This window comes from Musca autumnalis, unplaced genomic scaffold, assembly GCF_047663935.1.
Source record: "Musca autumnalis isolate F117 unplaced genomic scaffold, ASM4766393v1 scaffold_4, whole genome shotgun sequence".
In the NCBI taxonomy this organism is placed as follows: domain Eukaryota; kingdom Metazoa; phylum Arthropoda; class Insecta; order Diptera; family Muscidae; genus Musca; species Musca autumnalis.
Window position 1 is genome coordinate 249,103,121 of NW_027411977.1, and position 26,804 is coordinate 249,129,924.

The 26,804-nt window shown below is 36.6% G+C and overlaps 1 protein-coding gene across 3 annotated transcripts; it reads left to right on the top strand.

The window, feature by feature from the left end:
* The first annotated feature begins 25 nt into the window (after positions 1-25).
* Positions 26-25,029, top strand: LOC141400613 (cationic amino acid transporter 2). Of its 3 annotated transcripts, none has more exons than XM_073979900.1 (5): positions 26-97; positions 21,486-21,853; positions 22,168-22,428; positions 23,131-23,916; positions 23,984-24,760. In XM_073979900.1, exons 2-5 carry the CDS (start codon positions 21,487-21,489, stop codon positions 24,433-24,435), a joined length of 1,866 nt encoding a protein of 621 aa, XP_073836001.1. In that variant the 5' UTR covers positions 26-97; position 21,486; the 3' UTR covers positions 24,436-24,760. The 3 variants fall into 3 exon arrangements, with proteins under 3 accessions (XP_073836001.1, XP_073835998.1, XP_073835999.1); XM_073979897.1 differs by lacking the exon at positions 26-97 and adding an exon at positions 8,987-9,342 and having other exon boundaries at positions 23,984-25,029; XM_073979898.1 differs by lacking the exon at positions 26-97 and adding an exon at positions 20,824-20,936 and having other exon boundaries at positions 23,984-25,029.
* Positions 25,030-26,804: the final 1,775 nt, after the last annotated feature.

Below are 26,804 nucleotides of genomic sequence, written 5' to 3' on the forward strand. Positions count from 1 at the left end.
CAGTTGTCTGCTGTGAGTCGATCAGTGCGAACGTGAAGTGTTTTTAAGTAAACAAGTTTAGTAATTTAATAAGTGTAGTTGTCCTCAAAAAGCACAGGTACGCGATATTAATTATTATACATTATTAAAATTGTAGTTATAATTATTAATAAGCTAGATAATATAAATACAATATATTTTTATAACCAATAATATTAGAAGTCTCTGTTAAAAGTAGGTTTTGTTTTAGTTTTTAATTCGTTGGTTTTCAATAATAGCATAAATCAAAAACTGCAAATTTTCAAAAACATGCAAACATAATTTATTATCATGTTACAATATCTGCTAAAATTGTAAATACCAATTATTAATTATACCCTCAGCCTTTAGGCTAGAAAGGAAACTTTCATGCGGGCAAAATGTGCCTCATCGAAATAATGGTTTTAGACCCCAAGTATGTTTGGACAAAATGTGTTTCAGACAATTTGGAGTTGTCTGGCTGGCTGGTGCGCACGATAACTCTCGCACGGATGAACCGATTCGGTTCAAATTTTGGCTTTCGTAATATTTTGTCCAAACTTAGTTTAAGTTCGAAGATGAGCTATATCGGTCCACTCCTTCCGGTACCTTCCCCACAAAAGTTCCAAAATGTTCGGAAAATTAGACTTAGATGAGGTTCCAATATGGACTCAATCGGCCCACTCCTTCGGGTCCCTCCCACACAAAATTTCGGATAAGTTCAGTTTAGGACCTGCTCTCGAATCGCATTGATTTTTGTTGCAACAACTTGTATTAACTTCCCCCCACACGACGGTACAAGTTTCATCAGGGGCAAGTCCATACTTCTTGAGAAAATGTCCGGAAAGTTGCAAAAAGTCCCTATGACAACTTGTGTAGTGGTTAGAGCGCAAGATAACTCTCGAACGGATCTGTTGATTCGGTCCAAAATTTGGCCTTCGTAATATTTTATCAAAACATAGTTTAAATTCGAAGATGGGCTATATCGGTCCACTCCATCAGGTACCTCCCCCACAAAACATCAAAAATGTTCGGAAAATTTTTGCGCACGATAACTCTTGAAAGGAGTGACCGATGTAATCCATACTTTGCACATCCTAATATATCTACCAGATAAAGATCAGGTTCGAATATGGACTATATTTGTCCACTCCTTCGGGTACCCCCCACACAAAATGTTGGATAAGTTCACTTTAAGACCTGCTCTCGAATCACTTTGATTTTTGTTGAAGCGATTTGCATTCGCTACCTCCATTACGACGGTAAACTTTTTTCAGGGGCAAGTCCATATTTCTTGGAAAAACAGCCCGAAAGGTGTAAAAAACCCCTATGGCACCATATGTAGTGGCTGGAGACACACTTCCTTAATGGTCAATCCATTCCTTTAAGTATCTTCTCCGCAAGATCAAAAGTTATCTTTAATCCTAATCAACATTTTTGTCGGTTCATACATCTAAAATTTTTAAAACCACCTAAATACATACGTTTTTGGGAAAAACTTTTTTCAATATTCACAGGCTGATACTTTTTTACTTGTTTTGAAAACAATTACATTTTTTTTTTATTTGAAAATTTTGCCTTTTTTTATATTTTTTTAGGCGAAGATCATTTTTTTAGTATTAATTTTTAATGAATTTTTCATTGGAATCGAGCTTGATGATCAATGAATAATGCAAGTGAAAAAGGAAGCCGACGACGATTCCAATGAGAAATTCATTAAAAATTAATACTAAAAAAATGATCTTCGCCTAAAAAAAATAAAAAAAGGCAAAATTTTCAAATAAAAATAAAATCAGCTGAGCCAGGCTGGGGTTTGAACCCACGTCCTTGAAAAACACAAGAAAAAGTGTTGTCACGGCGTGTTAGCGTTCAGAGCCAAACTCATTACTTTCAAAGGCAGCGTTAAGCGTTTGTCATGAAAGCACAACTAAATGGGAAAATCCCCATTGTTGTTGTAAAAAACAAAACAAAATGCATTTGAAAGAAGAAAAGTTCGAGGAAATCGAAGCCGCTCCACATCCGATATGTCTGAGGAGACTTTACCAAAGTCGAAACATGCATGTCACATAGTGGTGGGTGTGTGGGTTCGAATCGTCGTCGGCTTCCTTTTTCACTTGCATTATTCATTGATCATCAAGCTCGATTCCAATGAGAAATTCATTAAAAATTACATTTTTTTTGATAAAAATTATGTCATTGAAAAGAGCGTTTACGACAATCTTATGATTCTCAGAATTAAAGAAAATTAGTGAGAAACAAATGGTATGTCAGTTAAGTTATCTCATGTGGCTCTAAAGCAGTGTTCACCAGCGCAGCGTTGTCAGTATTGGGGATTTTTCCCCAAATTGGGGAATTTTTATTTGAAATGGGGAAAAAAAATTCGACTTGGGGAATTGGGAAAATGTTGAGGAAATCTGAAAAATATTTGGGGATTTTTGGGGAATTTCTTTTTTGACTAATTACTTCAAATTATCTGTTTTTTAATTTCATTACGTGAATGGTAGTAGCGCACGCGTTACAGATTTGAAGTGTTATTATGCGGTTCGACGTCTGACAGCGTACTAGAACAGTGGGTTGAATTGAAATAACATGTTCCATCATTTCTACTGCTGAAGGGGACTTAACGACAGAAATGATTTCTTGATTGATGGGCAATGATGAAATTAAACTTTATTTAACATTCGTGGCTCCAATTATAAAAGAGATAAATATGCTTAAGCCCGTTATTATATCCTTTTTGTAGTTAAATGTTGGCCGATATCGGACAGATAATCCGTTTTTTATTCCTATAAGTTTGCTTTAATAGTAAGTGTCAGATAAATTAAAAGGAACTTTTGTTCCTTTTAAAATTTAAAGTACGCCCAAAAACAAGAAAAATTTGAGAGCAGATTCAAATAAAGCAATCCGATTTGAGTAAATTTGATGTATACAGGCTGTTTTGCTTGAAATGAAATGGAAGATGTAATAACAAATCCCTGGTAATTCGAACTTCATTCCTTATTTTTCTTAAAGTATGGTATAACAAAAAGGGATTTTAAAGAAAAGATGTAAGAACGGGCCTTAATCTAAGTTTTCCAACCGATGCACTCTGCTAATATGCATTTTTCCCTGTACACTCTAATATTGAAACCATTTACATAAAAAATTAAGAAGATATTGAAAAATAGTGGAATCGATCGAAAACGACTCGGCATATTTACCATGAGGAGCCTAGGCTTTAATTTTGACTTGAACTTTTATTGAGTAAACAATTATTAAAGTTAAAAAGACCAGTACCGAATATCTTCTAACAACTCCATTTGTTGTAGAAGTTTTGACCCACCTAAAAAATGTTACAACTCTTTCATTATACTAATTTATATAAATCCAATGAGACTAATGATTCTGAATCACTTGAAAGTGAAGTTTTCAATATCGTTAATTTTATTCATATATAAAAGTGTATAGAGTACTTTACAAGTTTAATGATATGAATTTCATTAGTAAAATAAAACTACTTTTGATTTTTTGTAACTATTTTTTAAAAAAATTTTGGGGATTTTTTTGAGGAAATTCAATAAAATCTGGGGAATTTTGGGGAAAAATTTTGGACAAGTTGGGGAAAAGAATCTAAAAAATACTGGCAACGCTGCACCAGCGAGCCCTTACTGAGAGGAAGTGAGCATACATTACTGTGTGTTTTACATTGAAAGTTACGCTCACTTGTTCTCAGTAAGGGCTCGCTGGTGAACACTGCTCTAAAGTTTATTTTCAATTATATATCTGCTTACAGTGACTTCAAAAAATTGCCCATAATTCTGATAAATTTAAGTTTTAAAATGATTTAGTGCGTGAGGTTTTTTTCTGCGAATCACGCTTTGATACAGGAATATGAGGTTGTAAAAAAGTCATAACCCTACTGCATATGTGTTTTGGTCAATATTTACAATTTGTATGCCTTTGCAGTTGTAAATGCATACATTTATTTATCCCAACTTGGTGAAATAATAATATTTATTTAAACTGTGTAAATATGTATCGGCTGAATCAATACAATGGAGATATCTGTTGACTTTGCAAATAGTTATCTTCAAAAATTGTATTGATTTGGAAAAGGTTGACGTAAGTTTCCATTTCAATTCGTAAGACGCCGGATTTTCCTACTGATGTCATATGTCTGATGCAATAAACTGGCAAGAAACTGTAATTTCAGAGAATTAAGCGCCAAGATGTATGTCAGTAGGTTTGGTTTTTTTCTTTTAAAGGAAATACAGAGACAAACAACCCTTACAACAAGAGAGATGTTAGGATTGCCAAATGCAATCCATAAATTTTTAATTGTTCCACAAACATCCTAGACGGTATTCATGTCAATGAATGCAGCCTGATTCATATTTGATCAATGATATGGGACTTACTTTTTTACATATTGATGAATAAATAGATAGCAAATTAAAGGAGAAAGACAAGAATTAAAAATACAGTAATTTCTGGTTACCTGCATTATTCATAGCTGCATTTTGGCGTTACCTGACCAAAAATCTGTTTATAGGCAACTATTCCCTAGATTCCGTTCAAGCTATTATGTTTTAGTGCACATTCAATAGGTGAATTTTCGGCATAGCTGCATCAAAATTTTGGTGATTTTACTTCAATTTGGTTGTGAAATTTACATATATCTGCACAAGAAAAAATTTAAAAATTTGTTGCGAACTCAAAACAAGGGTAAAATTCAAACACTCTGATTTTGTACTTATAAGAAATGTGCAAAACAAATACAACACAAGAAAAGATAATGAATTGTAAAAAATTGTAACGTTTTCTCTCCCGAACTTGAAATGTCTCTCACTTTATTATTTCAACATTGCTTATAGCTGCACATCATATGCACGTAAGTAATATTGAAGATATCGGCCTTGTTGGGCAGGTAAGCGAATTTAAGCTTCCTGCATTTTGGGGATAGCTGCACAAGAAGTCGTGCAATTTTTGATTGTGCAGGTAAGCAAAAAATACTGTAACTTACAATTCATTTATTCACTTAACCTGAGTTTGTAATCCGTTGCCCCTTTTTATTGAACAATATTCTGGTTTGTTTCGTTTTCTTTCTGTTTTATTTCATATTTGAAGTACTTATATGCAATGAACGGAAACAAACAAAACGATTCGCGTACCAATCACACAAAGCCACAAACTTTTCAGCTTCTCTGAATCGTTTCATTCTCACAACAAAAACAGAAGCACAAACTTTTCAATGTAAAAAGATGGAAACCGTACGATTGCTGAAATGTAACTTCGGCTATGCTTTGCCGAGTTGTTTCATTCACTACCGAAACGACAAGTATTTTTGCGAAACGTTTGCCGTGCGTATTGTCAATACCACACTCAGACACACACACACACGCATGTGATTGCTTAACAACCCTATAAGTTAGCATCAGCATACCACAGTGAATTTTATCAACCACAAAACGTTTTTGATTTATTCACATGTGTTTAGTACTATTCCGTTTTCTATCTGCTCTTGTGGAGTTGAGTACTTTTCGCTTTTCGTTTTGTTCGCACTCACGAATGTAAACAAAACTAAACAGAGAGCTCGGCCAACGTGGGGTATGTTTCGTTTTGTATTGTTCCTATGGAAAATACGAAACGAAACGATTGGAAATGTTATTTAAAGTATTTTTACGTACGCTGCTTATATGTTAGGTATTTCATGATACCTAATATGTACATTAGGGATATAACCAAAAAAAAATACCACGCCAGTACCATGTGCGGAATATTGTCCTTATAACAAAAACGCGTGTTTTAGTTCGATTCGCCCTTTTGCCCTTTTGATATTTTTTCAATTAAAAAATTGAATTTGCTTTGTTTGAATAAATATTTATAGAAAACAAATAATATTCTCTAAGGCAAAGTCATTAAAAACAGTCTGTAACTTTCTCCAATTCATTTCAAATTACCACATATTCTCCTGGCCGATAGGTACCATAAATACAAACATCAAAGAGCACTAGCGATAAAAGCTATCGGCTGATATTTGACAATAATTTGCGATTTCAATAGGCTTTTGTTTGAATTTTTGTTCTTGGCCAACAATTCTAGAATTGATTTATTATATTCAGGTTTTATTTTGAGCTGTCTCAAAAGTTTTCTCTCCATTCGTTATATTGGGTTAAGGCAATGTTCCTGAAATTCTCCAATTTGTCGCATTTTAAATGGGAGAGTTACAACAGGTACATTAAAAAAAATACTTTTATACCTACTGTATATCCAAATTCCGAAACATACATATCTAACAGGAGGTTTTAAATTCATCTGCAACTCTCTAGGGAACTCAAAATTTGATTGGACAATATCGCTGAGACCTTCAAATAATCCGAAGTTACAATAATATCGAACCAAAAATTTGCGAGTCACATGTGCCGAATAACCGATTACAAAATAATGTAAATAAGATTCCATCTCACTACGTGGGTTAACTTTTATACCTTACACCACGGTTCCTTTTAGGGATATACATATGAGGATTTCTGGGTGAAATCGGACACTTTTTCAAACTGAGGTTTTTGATTTACTTTATTTTTTGCTGTGGTGATGCTGCTCAGCAAAACATTTCAGTGTATTTCCAGATTTTTTTTTAATAACGGCTCTTGTGGTAATCCCCCTTGGAAAAGTCGAATTCTGTAAAAACTATATAAATGAAACTACTCATAACTTCTTTAATATTGGTCCAATTTGTTTTATCAGCTATAAAAAAAATCTAGAAAAAATATTTGCACAGTGGGCTTGGATGCAATTTTCGCGATTTAATATTTAAAATCAATTTTTAACAAAGACTAACCCCTTCGATTTTCTTGATTTTTTTGCATTAAACTACGATCAATTACAAAAATGTTAAGTTCTATTTGGTAGAGAGATTCAAATGAATACAATTTTTCTTATTTTTTTTTTTTTAAATTTGTCAATAAAGTGTTTCCTTTATAACAGTGTGAAACATTTGTTACTTTACCAGAAAAAAAATACAAAATTACATTTTTTACATTTTTTAACATGTGAATTTATCTTTAACATCTTAAAACCTGCGTCACTTTTTTGAAAATGGTTTAGCAATTATTGTACCAACATTAGTGTGTATTACTGAATGACGTTTTTTTTTTTTTTTTTGTCCGCGATAGTTTTAGCCACTTGATATATCAAATTCAAATCTTTTCGTATTTAATTAATGATTTGAGAAAATCTCACTTTAATAATTGGTACATTATTTGGCTCGGATGCCCATTTATATAAATCCCAAACCGTGATTATTTGATTATCAATTTATTTAGTTTATTGTCCGGCTGGTACACTTATTGCTAATCCATTTTCAAAATCGAAAAAATGACGCAGTTTTTAATATGTTTAAGATAAATTGCTAAATAAAACAATAAAACAAATGTTTAAAATATGTAATTTTGTGTACTTCTTTTTTGTAAAGTAGCAAATGTTTCACGCAGGTATAAAGGAAAAATTTTATTGACAAATTATTAAGACAAAATAGTAATCATTCGTATCCCACAAATAGGACTTAAATATTTGGTAATTGATCGTAGTTTAATACAAAAAAAATTCAAGCACATCGAATCATTGTTAAAAATTGATTTTAAATATTAAATCGCGAAAATTGCATCCAAGCCCACTGTGCAAATTTTTTTTTTATTTTTTTATTAAGTACCTTAAAAAACAAATTGGACCAATATTAAAGAAGTTATCAGTATTTCATTTATATAGTTTTTACAGAATTCGACTTTTCCAAGTAGGATTCAATCATTGTTAAAAATGAATTTTAGATATTAAATCACGAAAATTGCATCCAAGCCCACTGTGCAATTTTTTTCTATTTTTTATTAAATAGCTGATAAAAAGATTTTTTCAAATTCGACTTTTCCAAGTATGATTCAATCATTGTTAAAAATCTATTTTAAATATTAAATCACGAAAATTGCATCCAAGCCCACTGTGCAATTTTTTTCTATTTTTTATTAAATAGCTGATAAAAAGGTTTTTTCAAATTCGACCAATATTAAAGAAGTTATGAGTATTTCTTTGCATATTGTTTTTACAGAATTCGACTTTTTCAAAGCGCGATATCTCTGGAGCTGTTGGTCAAAAAAAATCTGAAAATATAATGAAATGTTTTGCTGATGAGCAGCATCACCACAGCAAAAAATAACGGAAAACATCATTTTGAAAAAGTGTCCGATTTCACTCAGAAATCGCCATATGTACATACATGGAATCAATTTCTGAGTCGATTTATGCATGTCCGTCTGTCCGTTCGCAATGTACAGCTCGAATTTATTTTTCAATTCGGGTGGAAATTTGGAAAGTTCATTTTTTGCCATAGGAAGAACGTTATTGCTTTTGGTGAGTATCGGTTCAGATTTGGATATAGCTCCCACATATATATTTTCGGTCGATTTAATGTAATTTATGCACCCAACACGCTATGTATGTCGAATTTCAATGAAATTTGGAATATGTGACCGAATTTAGTCTAGAAATAAATACATTTTCGTCTAAACGATGTATTGAACGCACCGAAGACGCTATATCTGTAAAATTGTGATGAGTGTAAGGTATCATATCGGCCTCGACCGACTTGGATCTTTTCCTCACTGGTTATTTGTACATTCAATCATGTCCTAGACAAGCCGGTCAATATTTTTTTTTTTGCAAAAAAAAAAAAAACACGACATTTTCACCACAAATATTTGTAATTTTTCATTAATTGATACCAACAAATGTTCGTTTTCTTAGTTCAAAAACATTACTTTGAACAAATAAAAGCGAAACCGTTTCTATAAAAATATTTTCCCCCAAAATCTTATATTAACACGATTTCTTCCACAAATGGCTGAGAATGCACAAAACACGGCAACTCTGTTTATACTCTTCTACCCCATACTCTTCTTGCAAGCAAGGCATTTTTTCGATACCAAGTCGTTTTTGGCTCTCTTCTTTGAAATCTCCCATTGCGGTAGGCAGGTCGCAGCTGTTTGAGGCAAAAACGAAAAACGTGTATCTGCCAGAACTTATAAATACTCACTCAACAGTTTTGTACAAACCAAACGAATGTAAAGACCTTAAACCCTAAAGGCAACAGCATTTACCGGTTAGAATGCCGCGTGTTTCCTAAAACAACAATACCAAAGAAAACCTTTTACTTACCTACCTACCTACTAATGTTTAAGACAATAAATAGATTTAATTGTTTTTGTGTAATTTTTCTACATCATTAAAATACGGATAAAATACTACCAGTTATTCATAGTTGATTGTATTGAAGTAAAGTCGAATCATCATGGAAGAGTTCCTGGAGAATATTGGGTAAGTTTTATTTTTCATTGATAAAATGAAGAAATTTCACCATTTGCATTATCTATTTCCATTATCTTATGGCCTGAAAAGTTGGCTTTTATCGTGAAATAATGCCAATGCCACAATTTCATGTTCAAAAGTAAAAATAACTCATCGTCTTGCTTTGCTTCGTGTAATACAGTGAGCGTCGCTGAAAATGTGTAATCTGAACTAAAAAAATGTAAAACTATCGCTTCAAAACACTTTGGATGTAGTAGTATTGTTTGGACTTGAATTGAATTTTTGTTGGAATATTTGTTTATATAAAATTAAACATGATCAGAAAAGTGCAAAAAATGTGGTTCTAAGCATGATTTTTTCTCTCTATCGACACAACGACTGTAACGACTACACTGTTAAGGATAATTCTGGCTTATATAGAAAATTCCATATAGCATTAATATAACTGGAAATTTTGGCCAAACTCTGCGCAAAATGATTTTTTGAATGGTCAAAATATCTCAACTCTTTGCGAAGCAATTAACATTTACATTTTTAGATAATTTTCAATGACACTCACTGTATGTTTTTTGCTGCTTTTTTGTACAAACAAGCAAACTGCACAACAGCAACAACACCACACACTACATTCCGCAGATACTATTTTCATCTATTAGTTTTCACAGTAACGCAGAGCACAGCTAACAAGAAAACCCACACTAATGCACGTCATTTGTTTAATTTTAGATCGCGTGTACATTTTAATTTATTTTTATTGATTTCTTTTTGTTTGGTTTTGTTACATATATTTGAGCGCATTCTTCTTTCTCTACGTCACTTGGAAAGAAATCGGATGTAATGGCATTATTGGCGCCTCCGCCGCTGTCACTGCACTCACAAGTGATTTACTCTCAAAAGAGAAATAATCAACTGTGAAATATGACTCTGGTCAAGAGAATTGTCAGCATTATTTGAATTGATGGAATGCAATTTGAGATCTATTTGTTTTTGTGTTTTGACACTTAGCTATATATGGTCGGTTACATGGAAGAGAACTATTGAAAATAAACTATTTTGACATTTTACATTAGAAATTGCATTCGTTAGTTGTTGGAATCTATCTTCAATTTAAAATTGAATGGTAAACACGACGTAGTTGTTGGTGACATCTTAGCACAAACTGTCTTTTTTCTCGTTTCAATTTAGAAAAATGCATTCCGTTCAGAACGGTGTGGAAATTCCATGATTAAATGATGAAATAAAAACAGTAAAGACAGTTTTAAGTGGAAGCCGGCAAATCTAATAAATATCTTTTTCCAAACTTGAATTACATATCAGGTGATCCTAAATCAATTCGCGGCTATCAAGTATTGGCAAAACGCCGGTCAGTACCAATAGTCGGCCACTTTTAGATTCAAACTTCAATAACTAACTAAAAATAACAATTAAGAGAAGCACCCTTTCTTTCCGAAACGGTCGATAGTAGCACCCATTCTTTCAGAAAGGGTATATAGAAGCACCCTTTCTTTGAAAAGGCGTCTACAGAATCACCCTTTTTTGAAAAATGGTGTACAGAAGCACCCTTTCTTTGAAAAATGGTGTACAGAAGCACCCTTTCTTTGAAAAATGGTGTACAGAAGCACCCTTTCTTTGAAAAATGGTGTACAGAAGCACCCTTTCTTTGAAAAATGGTGTACAGAAGCACCCTTTCTTTCAAAAGGGTCTACAGAAGCACCCTTTCTTCAAAAAAGGGTCTACAGAAGCACCCTTTCTTTGAAAAAGGGTCTACAGAAGCACCCTTTCTTTGAGAAAGGTTCTATTGAAGCACCCTTTCATTGAGAAAGGTTCTGTAGAAGCACCCTTTTATTGAGAAAGGTTCTGCAGAAGCACCCTTTTATATAAAAAGGATCTACTGAAGCACCCTATCTTTGATAAAGGTCTATCGAAGCATCCTTTTTTGAGAAATGGTCTATCAAAGTACCCTTTCTTTGAGGAAGGGTCTATCAAAGTCGCCTTTCTTTCAGAAGGTTCTATCGAAGCACCATTTCATTGAGAAAGGGTCTAAAGATGCACCCTTTCTTTGAGAAAGGTTCTATAGAAGCCCCCTTTCATTGAGAAAGGGTCTTTAGAAGCAACTTGTATTCCAGAAAGGGTCTATAGAAGCACCCTGTCTTTTAGAAAGGGCCTATAGAAGCACCCTGTCTTTCAAAAAGGATCTATAGAAACAGCATTTCTTTCATAAAGGGTCGATAGTAGCACCCATTCTTTCAGAGAGGGTATGTAGATGAACCTTTCTTTGAAAAAGGGTCTTAATTTGAGAAAGGTTCTGTAGAAGCACCCATATAAAAAGATCTACCGAAGCACCATTTCTTTGATAAAGGTCAATCGAAGCATCCTTGTTTTGAGAAAAGGTCTATCAAAGTCCCCTTTCTTTGAGAAAGGGTCTATCAAAGTCCCCTTTCTTTCAGAAAGGTTATATCGAAACACCATTTCATTGAGAATGGGTCTATAGGTGCACCCTTTCTTTGAGAAAGGGTCTATCAAAGTCCCCTTTCTTTGAGAAAGGGTCTATCAAAGTCCCCTTTCTTTGAGAAAGGGTCTATCAAAGTCCCATTTCTATCAGAAAGGTTATATGGAAACACCATTTCATTGAGAAAGGGTCTATAGATGCACCCTTTCTTTGAGAAAGGGTCTATAGATGCACCCTTTCTTTGAGAAAGGGTCTATAGATGCACCCTTTCTTTGAGAAAGGGTCTATAGATGCACCCTTTCTTTGAGAAAGGGTCTATAGATTCACCCTTTCTTTGAGAAAGGGTCTATCAAAGTCCCCTTTCTTTCAGAAAGGTTATATCGAAACACCATTTCATTGAGAAAAGGTCTATAGATGCACCCTTTCTTTGAGAAAGGGACTATCAAAGTCCCCTTTCTTTCAGAAAGGTTATATCGAAACACTATTTCATTGAGAAAGGGTCTATAGATGCACCTTTTCTTTGAGAAAGGGTCTATAGATGCACATTTTCTTTGAGAAAGGGTCTATAGATGCACATTTTCTTTGAGAAAGGGTCTATAGATGCACATTTTCTTTGAGAAAGGGTCTATAGATGCACCTTTTCTTAGAGAAAGTGTCTATAGATGCACCCTTTCTTTGAGAAAGTGTCTATAGATGCACCCTTTCTTTGATAAAGGGTCTATAGTTGCACCCTTTCTTTGAGAAAGGTTCTATAGAAGCACCCTTTCATATAGAAAGGTTCTATAGAAGCACCCTTTCATATAGAAAGGTTCTATAAAAGCACCCTTTCATAAAAAAGGGTCTTTTGAAGCACCCTTTCATATACAAAGGGTCTATAGAAGCACCCTTTCATATAGAAAGGGTCTATGGAAGCACCCTGTCATATAGAAAGGGTGTAGAGAAGCACCCTGTCATATAGAAAGGGTGTATAGAAGCACCCTGTCATATAGAAAGTGTCTATAGAAGCGCCCTTTCATAAAGAAAGGGTCCATAGAAGCACCCTTTCATATAGAAAGGGTCTATAGAAGCACCCTTTCATGTTTTTTTTTTTTTTTTTTTTTTTTTTTTTGGGCGGGGAAAAAATCATCGAAAGACTCTGGCTACCTGACTTCGCCAGGTGTGCGAGACTTTAACACGCTAAAATAACCCCTTTACTCTGATCCACTATCCCTGCGGTACCGCCGTACAAGCATTTCGTCGCAGGGGGGAATGTTCTAAAGAACACTGTTATTTATTATTCGCCTTCGAATCTCATCTTGTCTACGAAGTTCCAATATGATTGTCCTTACGTACTCGCATACATATTCCCAAATTTTCGGGAGAAATCAACATTATTTCTATTACGTTTTCTACACGCACTTCGCTATTAACTTTCTGCTCTAAGTTTGCCCTCTCTACATTGAATCGAGGACACAAAAAGAATACATGGTATGGGTCTTCTACATGTACTATACAGCAAGGACAATTAGGGGAGCAGTCAAGGCCAAAACGATGTAAGTAGGACCTGAAGCAACCATGTCCGGAGAGGAATTGGGTAAGATAAAAATTTAAATATCCATGTCGTCTATTTGACCAAGTGTCCACATTTCGTATCAGCGAGTACGTCCATCTACCTTTTGTAGCTGCTGACCATCTATTTTGCCATTCGACAATGCTTCGTCTTCTTGCGTCCTCGGGCTCATTTCCGGATTCCTGTGAGTTCCTTGAATTGAATATGGATTCAGATTCTCTGGCTAGGATATCGATGGGTATCATGGCAGCGATAACACAGGCTGCATCATCGGACACTGTCCTATATGCACAGCATACACGAAGCGCTGCAAGTCTATATACTGACCCAATCTTTGCATAGTAAGTAGCGTACTTCAAGGATTGAGCCCATATTGGTGCTGCGTAGAGAATAATATTTTTGATAACTCCTGCTAGAATTTTTCTCTTTAAGTATCTTGGCCCCCTTGTGTTTGGCATAACACGGCACAACGCTTTACAAGTGTTTCCGGCTTTTTCCTTTATGTAGTCTAAATGGTCTTTAAAAGACAGACGATTGTCTATGATAACACCGAGATATTTCAGGCTTTCCGCTGTTGTTATTGTGCAATCTCCAATTTGAATATTTATTCTTTCCACCACTCTACGACTTGTAATTAAGACTGCTTCCGTTTTTTGGTCGGCTAATGTCAGGCCTTGTGAGAACAGCCATGATCTAACCAACTGTATGCTGGCCTCTGTTACTGTTCGTGTTTCTTCGGTTGTTTTTGCAACAATGACAAGCGCGATGTCATCCGCAAACCCAATAATATTAGCTTTCTCTGGAAGTTTTAACCGTAAAACACCATCATACATCACGTTCCATAGAAGCGGTCCAAGAACGGATCCTTGTGGTACTCCTCCTGTTATTTGGTATTCCTTTGTACCTTCTTCAGTCTCATATATCAGGATTCTGTTGCGGAAGTAGTCCTGAATTCTAGCAACAAGATATGCCGGGACATTTAACCGTCGCAGAGCCTTTAAAATATTCTCCCAATTAGCTGTGTTGAAGGCATTTTTAACATCTAGTGTTACGACCATACAATATTCTTTCGTCCCTTTTTTCCAGCTTTGACCATGTATTGCTGCCTTTGCAATGTCGATTACCGTTTTTGCTGCATCAATGGTAGATCTCTTCTTTCTGAAGCCAAATTGGCATTCGGATAAGCCTTCTGCACGTTCGATGCACTCTTCCAATCTATCGCGGATAATGCTCTCTCTCTGCATCGCACAGTGGGCGATATGAGGAGGGGTTTCCCAGAGGCTTGCCATTTTTAGGCAGTAGCACTAACCTTTGCCTTTTCCATATTGATGGAAAAGATCCAAATTCCAAGCATTTGTTGAATAATTTAAGTAACTGTCCACCACAGCACTTCACAATCTCTTTTAGGACATAATTTGGAATTCCATCTAGGCCTGGCGCTTTGGAATCATCGAATTTCGAGACGGCAAGATTTATCTCCGCTGATGTGACATGGGGGTAAACAAATTGTCCACCGGGATCGTATGTTGCCCATGTTGCTACCTTTTGATTAGGAAAGAGGTGATTCACAGTATTACTTAGCGTTTTAGCGTCTGTTGGTGCACCTGAGCTAAAGCACTTCAGTTTTTTAGTCACAATCTTGTAGGCTAATCCAAACGGCTGGTTTTCTATATCATCACAAATTTTTAAGAAACACGCTCTTTTGCTTCTTTGTATGGCTTTTTTGAGAGCTTTCTTCTTCATCTTGAGAATCTGTCTACAAGCTTCATTATCATCTCTATCTCGTGTTCTTACAACGCGTCTTCTAGCACGAAGACACTCCTTGCGTAATTCAGCGATTTCAGCGTTCCACCAATATACTGGGGCTTTGCCTACTCCTCGTTTTCTCTTTTTCATGGATGCGTTGCATGCCTGTGTTGTCTGTAGTATTAGCTTTTTAGCCATGTTTTCCGGAGTTCCCTGCAGTTCTGTGCCTTCCATACATATGGCGAATATTTCTTTATCTAGTGAGTCTCTCTTCCAGCCAGTTACTTCTGGTGTTCGAACCGTTGATGTTACTGTTGCAACCTCGTTATACTTAATGATTATGGCGCTATGATCACTATAAGTGAACATGTCACTGATTTGCCAATTAAACCGGTCATAAATGTTTGTACTGGCAAAGGCGATATCGATTATAGAACTTCCACCATTTCGATTGAATGTTGGATTGCTGCCCGTGTTTAAAAGTTCCACGTCTAGTTGTGCCAATGATTCTAATAATATTCGACCCCTTTCGTTTGTTCTTGGGCAGCCCCATTCTGTCGCCCAAGCATTGAAGTCACCCGCTATCAAAATTGGACTTCTGGATGAAGCATCATTTACCAGATTGGTAATAATGTGTTTGTACTCCTCAATATCATATCTTGGCGGTAGGTAACAGCTGTATACTGTTAAACCAGCGACAGTAGCTCGAACAAACCCGAGTTCAGAATTCAAGACATTCTGCATTGGTTGGTTTATGGACCACAACGTGGATGTGCCAGATGTATCACAATACCAGTTTGATGAACTAATGTTCCGATAGGGCTCGCTGATAATTGCTAGATCCACCTCTAGTTCTCGAACTGTCTGTTTTAACAGATCTTGAGCAGCCTCGCAATGATTTAGATTTAATTGTATCACTTTCATATTGATCCTCTAAGTTGGCGTAGAGCTTCCTTATATCTCGGACACACAGTCGACCCAGTGACGTGGCTACGATTTACCAGTGGATCCTTGCACAGCATACACATGGGAGGATTTTTACAAGCAGCAACCCTGTGACCCGCTTCTCCACAACAAATGCAGCGACCTGAATTGTCATTCGGGTTTTTACATCTAGCTGCCGTATGTCCAAAGTCTAGACATTTATAGCACCTTGTTGGTATTAACTTTTCACGAACTCGACAGTCCGCCCATCCAATCCGTACTATTCTTTTCTGCAAAAGAATATTAGCAAACGGCGAACTTAGGAAAACAGTAGCCGTTTGTGTACCTCTGTAGGCTTTTCTTAAAGATTTTATTGCACTTGGTTGCAATTCTTTAAACTCGTCCGAAATGTCGATAATAGCTTGAATTATATCCTCTTTAGTAGACACGCCATCTATATCTTTAATTTCCAGTTGTACTTCCTGGGTTAAAGCACGTACTTCGGCGGCTGGCCCTAGCACGTTTTCAATTTCCTTCCTAAATTCACTTGTGTTCTCGTGTGCCGGTTTGTTTAGCTCCAACAATAATTCACCCTTTTCTGTCTTCCTAATTGTTTTTACATTTTTACCTAGGACAGCCAGCTTTGCTTCACCTTTCACTTTTCTCAGAATATCTGTATATGAGGAGTCACCACATGTTTTGATTATTAAAGCATCTGGTTTATTGGGTTTCCTTCTCCTTTTAGACCTTGGTGGAACCTTCGTCCAAACCTTCGTCTTGTGTTCGTTATCGGATCTCCCCGCAGATTCATTGTTCACCTCTTCCGCCGTGTTTACAGTTTGTTGCTGTGTTGTATTGGACACGGTTTCTTTCTTCTTCTTTGTGCTATTTTCTTTAGGGCTTTGAGTTTTGGGACCTCTTTTCAACGCAGGCGTTTTTGGGGTTCCTTGTTGTTGAGGTTTTAGCCATACTTCTGTTTGAGTCTCCTTATTTTCTAGCAGACCCATTTGACGTATCCCGGCTTCTTTATTAAAGTCGTCAGCCACTTTTAAGTACATTGCCTGTATCTCACGCATCATTGATTGTATATCTTTGTGGATATTGTTTTTAGACTTAACAAATTCATCCAACTGTGATATCTTTTTTCCCAGCCTCCTTAGATTTTCACTTCCAGGATTTTTATTTTTGGGTTCTTCCTCACCTAGATTGTTCCCAGATACCGCCTTTACAATCACCGAACTTCTTCCATGTGGCGAATCTGCACTTCCCATATTTTCTACTCGTAGGCCCGAGCATCTTCCCAGTGGGGTTTCTTCAACTCCTATATTTGTTCTCTTGTTTTCTGTGTTTTCTTCATTCATTTTTAGGTTTCGTGGTCCCAACTCAAAGCCGCTATCTCCGCTCGCAAAATGTGCAGTCACGTTAAGATCCCATGGGTCCCTATTTCTAGGTCCATGCGAGGGTTGACGAGAGATCCTTATGAGATCTCCCGTTCAGAGCCAGATCCGTGTTAATCGGGAATGTGCATCCGAACCTACACTGCCAACTTAATGGTACGAGCATTGAACGTACTTTGAGATTTGCCAAGTTTTAACGGGACGGAGGCAGCTGTGGCATTAGCCTGAAAGCCATTTCTGTAAGGTTCCACCCCGACATACTCAGGTTCCAGAATACCACAGCCGTCAGCCCAGGGTTCATCAATTCCAAATCGTAGTCCAGTAATGCCATAATCAAGATCGTGCTGGCTTGATCTTGATGCCTTTCGGCAGGATTTCACTTTCTTCCATGTATAGGGTTTGACTGGGGATAACCACGGAGTCGTCACCTCCTTTCCTAACCTCTCTTGAGGCGTTCCCTTATGGCGGAATACATAATTGTGGGCGGCATTCACTCGCCCCGACACAGGGTTTCTCAGAGCACTTGCACCATTTTAGTACGCTCTCCACACCTGCCAAAACTAGGGTCCGCGGGGTCGTTACTCCCGTTATCCTCTCCTGAGGATACCCTTGCGGGTAGCACCCTTTCATATAGAAAGGGTCTACAGAAGCACCTTCTCATTGAGTAAAGGTCTATAGGAGCACTTTTTAATTGAGAAAGGGTCTATAGAAGCAACCTGTCTTTCAGAATGGGTCTATAGAAGCACCCTGTCTTTCAGAATGGGTCTATAGAAGCACCCTGTTTTCCAGAAAGGGTCTATAGAAGCACCCTGTCTTTCATAAAGGGCCTATAGAAGCACCCTGTATTTCAGAAAGGGTCAATAGAAGCAGCATTTCTTTCAGAAAGTGTCGATAGTAGCACCCATTCTTTCAGAAAGGGTATGTAGAAGCATCCTTTCATATAAATGGAATTTTAAGAAATGGTCCATCAAAGTTCCCTTTCTTTGATAATGGGTCTATCTTTCAGAAAGGATCAATAGAAGAACCTTTTCATTGAGAAAGGGTCTGTAGAAGCACCCTCTCTTTTAGAAAGGGTCAATAGAAGAACCTTTTCATTGAGAAAGGGTCTGTAGAAGCACCCTCTCTTTCAGAAAGGGTCAATAGAAGAACCTTTTCATTGAGAAAGGGTCAATAGAAGAACCTTTTCATTGAGAAAGGGTCAATAGAAGAACCTTTTCATTGAGAAAGGGTCTATAGAAGCACCCTCTCTTTCAGAAAGGGTCTATAGAAGCACCCTCTCTTTCAAAAAGGGTCAATAGAAGAACCTTTTCATTGAGAAAGGGTCTATAGAAGCACCCTCTCTTTCAGAAAGGGTCTTTAGAAGCACCCTCTCTTTCAGAAAGGGTCTATAGAACCACCCTCTCTTTCAGAAAGGGTCTTTAGAAGCACCCTATCTTTCAGAAATGGTCTATAGAAGCACCCTCTCTTTCAGAAAGGGTCTATAGAAGCACCCTCTCTTTCAGAAAGGGTCTTTAGAAGCACCCTCTCTTTCAGAAAGGGTCTATAGAAGCACCCTCTCTTTCTAAAATAACCCCCCCCCCTTTACTCTGATCCACTATCCCTGCTGTACCGCCGTACAAGCATTTCGTCGCAGGGGGGAATGTTCTAAAGAACACTGCCATTTATTATTCGCCTTCGAATCTCATCTTGTCTACGAAGTTCCAATATGATTGTCCTTACGTACTCGCAAACATATTCCCAATTTTCGGGAGACATCAACATTATTTCTATCACGTTTTCTACACGAAGTTCGCTATTAACTTTCTGCTCTAAGTTTGCCCTCTCTACACTGAATCGAGGACACAAAAAGAATACATGGCATGGGTCTTCTACATGTTCTATACAGCAAGGACAATTTCTTTCAGAAAGGGTCTTTAGAAGCACCCTCTCTTTCAGAAATGGTCTATAGAAGCACCCTCTCTTTCAGAAAATGTCTATAGAAGCACCCTCTCTTTCAGAAAGGGTCTATAGAAGCACCCTCTCTTTCAGAAAGGGTCTTTAGAAGCACCCTCTCTTTCAGAAATGGTCTATAGAAGCACCCTCTCTTTCATAAAGGGTCTATAGAAGCACCCTCTCTTTCAGAAAGAGTCTATAGAAGCACCTCTTCATTGAGAAAGGGTCTATAGAAGCACCCTTTCATATAGAAACGGTGTATAGAAGCACCCCTTCTTTGAGAAAGGGTCTGTCGAAGCACCCTTTCTTTGAGAAAGGGTCTTTAGAAGCACTCTTTCTTTGAGAAAGGGTCTATCGATGCACCCTTTCTTTGGGAAAATGGAATAACAATGTTAATATATACTTCACCTCATGGTGATGGGCATAATGATCATATTTTCTTATGTTTAAAAACTCCAGTCATATCTGTGTTGTATGCATAAAGTTTGGTAACTTCCCAGTAAACCAACATCCGAAAAAGCATCCGAGTTCGAAGCGAATTCGGTCCGAAAGTCGGAAGAAACATCCGAGTTGACGTGTTCTCTGACCGAAATTCGGATGAAAATCGGAAGTTTTTGCAAACTTTCGGACCGAATTCGGTACGAATTCTGATGAACTATCGTATAAATTTCTGATTTATTAATCGACGTTCGAACAGATATCGGTCCGAATTCGGAAATAAAATCTTATGAAATTCGGAAGTTTTGGACAACTTTCGGACCGAATTCTTTCCGAAGTCTGATGAACAATCATATGAATTTCAGATTTATTTACCAGCATTCGAACAGAATTGGTTTTTATTATTTAAAAATGCTAAAACAACACAATTAAATCATGAAAAATTAAAATCCTTGCATTTAAATGTTTGTTCATCTACTATAAACATATTAAAGGTTTTAATATCATGTTATAGTAAGTTTACATTTACGAAATCCACTCGATTTCAACTGTCCATTCCATTGCTTAAAAATCAAATGAAATCCAATGGATTTCAGATGAGTTTTCATTTGACGTATACGCAAAGGAATTGACAGTTGAAATCGCGTGGATTTCGTAAACCAAGCATTAGGCTGTTAAATGTTGGTGCGTTTGCTGGGTTGGTAGTCTATTTAAAAAATATCCCCTCTCTGGTGATGCAATTTTTTAAAAATTTTAATACTGACCCCTACGAGTTTAAATTATGATCTATTAAACATTTTAAAAAATTGCATCACCACGGCTTATTGTCAATTTTTGTAATTCAATGATCCGACAAAGTATTATATATCGCATAATGTGAAAAGTTTTAAATTTCAAGAAGTTACCGTTAGTGGTCTTCCATTTCAAACACACTGTAAGCGAAAGCTTTCACACACAACCCTAAACAAACCAGCGGCTTTACTCACCACAGTAAAGCTTAGCTTTAACTTTTCCTCTCAGTTTGCCATGGTGAGTGGGTAAATGCGTTTCAATGATTTTTAAATTGAATTGGTATTTAAGTAAATTTTCACAAGTCTTTCAGTTCAGTACTTTCTCAGAACGATCGTGGATATCAAACATTGTCAAAATAGAACAAAAAAATAAAGAGGTATAAAACGGTTTTCGGTGCGGCTTCGTATTCTGAATTTCATTATTGTGAAAAAATGCTTAGCTAACAGAATTAATCATTTTCAAAACTAGCTGCCAAAACTGATAATAAATGGAGCAAAAAATATGTGTTATTGATATTTGTGCGTCAGAACCAACAAAACAAAAGTAATCCCCCGCATGGGTGTATTTTTAAACGCGTTTTCATTTCGCCTATTAACAGCAAAGTGTCAATTAATTGCAATTTTCTTTAAAGATTATTCTACGAAGCTGTAAAGTAATAATTAAAGACTATCGGAAAAAGAGAATGATAAACTAAATCTTGTGATCGTACCATGCAGAGCCTTTAGACACACTTTGCGGCTTAGGGCAGTGTTTCACTTTTTAGCCAACTAATAAAAATCATCTGAATGATATAAATTACGTGCTAATATGCGATTTCGGTGGTTAAGCTGGTGAAACCGCAACAAAATATTCTGTTTTTGGTCGTCGTAACGAGTTTCGAATAACATTTCACAACACGTTTCATTTAATTTTTTATTTATTTTAGGATGCCTTTTCCCGGTTTCAGAAGCATCTATGAGACCCTAACTCGCAAGAAACCCATCGAAGATTCCACCGAATCGAAATTGGCCAAAGTTTTATCGGCTTTTGATCTCACCACGTTGGGTATTGGTTCAACCTTGGGTGTTGGTGTCTATGTATTGGCCGGTCAGGTTTCAAAGATTTACGCTGGTCCTGCTGTGATCTTCAGTTTCCTTATTGCCGCCATCGCCTCCATTTTTGCTGGTCTTTGTTATGCTGAATTTGGTGCACGTGTACCCAGGGCTGGATCGGCTTATGTTTACAGTTATGTTACAATTGGAGAGTTCGTTGCATTCATAATTGGCTGGAATTTGATATTGGAATATGCCATAGGTATGTATGAAGGAGCCAAACCAAACAAATGGCTGGGTAATTGTCTTTGATGTCCGAATGAACAGTGTTTGAAATGGAGCGAAAGACGACAGACAGTCAGATTAAATTACTGGTGCCTTTACAAATGATCAGCATTTAATTGAGTTGATTGATTTATATTCGTTTGCCTACATTCACAAACACAGACACTGTTCTAATTGATCGATCATTAAACAAGGCTATGTTTGACAATTATGCTGAACATTGTACAAATACGATACGATATCATGAATGCCAAAATTTGTGGAATTTAATGGCTCTTTATTTGTTTTCAGGTTCCGCCAGTGTGGTAAAGGGCTTAAGCTCATATTTGGATAACCTATGCGATCACGCTATGGAGAAATTCTTGGGAACCCACTTGCCCATGAATGTCGAGGGTCTAAATCATTATCCGGATATTTTTGCATTTGGTGTTACCATAATATTCGCTTGGGCAATTGCAATTGGAGCTAAGGAATCGACCAGGCTTAATACAGCTTTCACACTATTGAATCTCAGTGTGGTACTGTTTGTTATTGTGGCCGGTTTGTTCAAAGGTAAGTTAATAGTCGATAACGAAGAAAATTTAATTTTAGTTGGGCGCCAGAAGTTAAACCTTTTATTACATTTTTATAACTCTATTATGGTTGCATATGAAAACCGCAATGCAGTACTCCCACACAACACTTTGTGTTAAGCAATAGTACAGTTTTTTAATCTGATCATCTATGAATATGTAATCGAAGGCAACACGACTTTAAAGGCCCCGGTACATGATTTTCTACCTTAAGACTAAAAAGCAAAGGACATCCTAGTTCTAAATTGGCTCGGCCACTTTTTTGTTTTTTTTTATCAAACATGACTTAAACGAGAATAACATACTTCTTATGTACCGAGGCCTCATAACATTTTGTTAAGTCAAAGATCGCCTTGCTATTTTTTATGACAACTAAATTTGTGGACTTTTTTATGAACTAATGTCACATACAATTAGTAAGTCCCAATTTACATTAGGCGAGTTTACTTGCGGCAATTTTCATTTTATACGAGAGAGAGGTGAGGCATATGGTAACCCTTTGCCTCTCAGCACCCTCTCTCACCTACAAACTGACAATTGCCGCAAGTAAACTCGCCTAATGTAAATTGGGACTAAATTATTCGAAAGTCTACTGGATTGTCTCTATCATAAGCATGCTCATTCTCTCATATATATTCCACAATAAAATAATTTAACTTAATTATTCGTTATTTTCTTTTAGTTTCCACCAAAAACTGGGCGATACCCAAAGAAGATGTCCCCGCTGGATATGGTGAAGGTGGGTTTGCTCCCTACGGATTTGCTGGCATCATAAGAGGTGCTGCAATTTGCTTTTATGGCTTCATTGGTTTCGATTGTATCGCCACTGCCGGTGAAGAGGCTAAAAATCCCAAGAAATCCATTCCTTTTGCTGTCATCACCTCCTTGGCCATGGTGTTTTTGGCCTATTTTGGTATTTCCACAGTTCTAACAATGATGCTGCCCTACTATGAACAGGACGAAAGTGCTCCCTTGGTACATGTCTTCAGCACTTACGGTTGGACAGCTGCCAAATATATTGTATCGTTGGGCGCCATTTGTGCTATGTGTACAAGTTTAATGGGTTCAATGTTCCCACTGCCGCGCATTGTGTACGCCATGGCCACGGATGGTTTGTTATTTAAATTTATGGCTGAAATCAGTTCCAAACACAAGACTCCACTGAACAGTACTCTGCTGACGGGATTCTTAACCGGTGCCTTTGCTGCCATTTTCAATTTGAAACAATTAATGAATATGATGTCGATTGGCACGTTCTTGGCCTATTCCATGGTTGCTGCTTGTGTTTTGATTTTACGCTATCAAGGCGACGATCGCCGGGACAGTCGTCACATGAGCAATGGCCGGGTTTTAGTGGATCAAAATGATACAAATTGTGGATTTTTGAAAATGCTCTTCAACAGTTCCAAATCAATTGTGCCCACTAAGAAAACATCCCGGATTGTCACTGTTATGATTTCTTTGTATGGTAAGAGCGGATTTAACATTTGTTTAACAAAGGAATTGATTCACAAAATACTTATCTTTCTTTTCAGTTCTCCAATGCATTGTATTGACCCAAGTACTACTGCCCTTCGAAGAGGATTTCGTCAATGTGACTACCGTTGACATTGCCAAACTATGTCTGAGTCTAATTTTCTTGATTCTTACATTATTTATTATTTCTCGCCAACCTGTATCTTCCGCCTCATTGGCCTTCAAAGTCCCCTTTGTACCATGGGTGCCTGGTTTCTCCTTGCTAATCAACATCTATCTTATGATCAAACTGGACATAATGACATGGGTACGCTTTAGCATTTGGATTGCCATTGGCTTGATAATCTTCTTTTGCTACAGTGTACGCAATAGCCGAATGCGTCATCGGGAATTGAAATGTTTGGCAGATTCCGAATCCAGAGACCGAAGTGAAATAAATTCAGTATCATCACTTCATGATGAACGTTTTAGCACACAAGTGCCGTTAATGGTTATGCATACAACAAGTTAATTAGAAGCTGTATTTTTGAGAATATTTAGGAGTACAACAATGGCTACAATTCTTTTCATTCCTATAATATCTCACATACATATATATCGTATATTCTTCTCATTTGACTTTTAAGAAATGTCAAAACTTTGTTTTGTACTTAACCTACAAGGAATTGAATATTTTTAAAGAATATTATTTTGATAAGGAAGTGAATATTTTTACAAATTTTGTTGTTAAAGGACAAAATTAGTTGGTAATTAAATATACATGATTTTTATGATTTAAAATAAGCTTAATAATAAAAATACTATTTTTATTTATAAATTTAAAAAAATGTCACAAATTATTTATGTAAGAGTTTTTTGCTAAATAGCGTAAGCATGCCCTTTGATGGGGTATCTTATTTGGGTCTAAAGTTGTGATTTGTGGCATATTTCCCTTAAAAAGGCTCTTATGTAAATATGGTGTTAGTCTATTAATTCAAAAGTTGAAGGTTAGTAACCAAAGCATTAAAAAGTTGTATCAATGTATTGTATACCAATGTAATGTATCTACTCTCCGAATTTTTATTTTTGAAAAATATTACGTAGTTTTGTGGCAAATGGCCGTATACGAAACCCTGTTTTTATTAAAGCGTTTTGCGGTGCGGTTCATATTTTTGTGAGATTATTTAAAACATAAATAACAACTCCTATGAGTCTATTTATTTTTAAAAAAATTTTTGAGTTTTACGGAAATGGTGGACCGAAAAATGTTCTATTTTTTGGCTTAAAAACTAACGTTTTTTGGTTATAAAACAGGCAAACAAATAAAACAAAACAAATAAAATAAAAGTGAGCGATGAAGGACTAGATTTTGATGTCCTTGATAAGCCCACAAAAATATATGAAAATCGGTTCATTAGTATTCGAGCCAACTGTTCTAAAAACCGCAAAAAACGCGATGTCGCTAATTTAAAAAAAAAAAATCGCCACACGAGAAATCGCCTTCATTTTTTTAAATCACGCTAAGGTCGCAATATTGATCGGATCGTCAAGAAATTTTGGTGGTTAATGGTCGAATAATTTTGGTGATGGTCGAATAATATTCAGGGGTCGGAAAAAAACTTATTTGGAGGAAAGGTCAAAGTTTTATTCACGTACGAATATCTCCGTTTCTAGTAGTCAAATTCCAAAAGGAACAGCCGTCAATGGTTGAGGAAAATATCACCTTTATTATGATGCAAAATAGGTTGGCGTACATCCGACTCCCCATTTTTATACCCTCAGCATTTATGCTAACGAGGGTATATACACTTTCATACGGGCAAAATGTGCCTCATCGAAATGGTTTACGACCCCAAGTATGTTTGGACGAAATGTGTTTCAGACAATTTTGATTTGATTTAGCCATGTCCGTCCGTCTGTCTGGCTGGCTGGAGCGCATGATAACTCTCGAACGGATCAACCGATTCGGTCCAAAAGTTGGCTCTCGTAATATTCTGTCCAAGTTTAGTTTAAGTTCGAAGATGGGTTATATCGGTCCACTCCTTCCGGTACCTCCCCCACAAAAGTTCGGAAATTTTGTGCGCACGATAACTCTTGACGAAAGTAACCGATTTGGTCCATATTATGCACATCGTGAAATTCCTACCAGACTTAGATGAGGTTCCAATATGGACCCAATCGGTCCACTCCTTCGGGTACCTCCCACATAAAATTTCGGAAAAGTTCAGTTTAGGACCTGCTCTCGAATCGCTTTGATTTTTGTTTTAGCAACTTGTAATCACTACCCCCATACGACGGTGTAAGTTTCATCAGGGGCAAGTCCATACCTCCCGAGAAAGTAGCCTTAAAGTTGCAAAAAACCCCTATGACAACGTGTGTAGTGGTTGGAGCACAATACAACTCTCGAACGTATCTGTCTATTTGGTCCAAAATGTGATCTTCCTAATATTTTGGGCAAACTTAGTTTAAGTTCGAAGATAAGCCATATCGGTCCACTCTTTCAGGTACCTCCCCCACAAAAGTTCAAAAATGTTCGGACAAATTGTGCGCACGATAACTCTTGATGGGAGTGACCGATTTGGTGCATACTTTACACATCCTTATATATCTACCAGATATAGATTAGATTCGAATATGGTCCACTCCTTCGGGTACCTCCCACACAAAATTTTGGATAAATTCACTTTAAGACCTGCTCTCTAATCACTTTGATTTTTGTTTAAGAAACTTTCCTTCGCTGCCTCAATTACGGCAGTAAAAGTTTTTTCAGGGGCAAGCCCATACTTCTTGAGAAAACAGCTCGAAAACTGTAAAAACCTCCTATGGCATCACATGTAGGGGTGCGTTCGTCCACACTTTGTATGTCGTAATATTTCTTCGAATATTAGATGAAATTCGAAG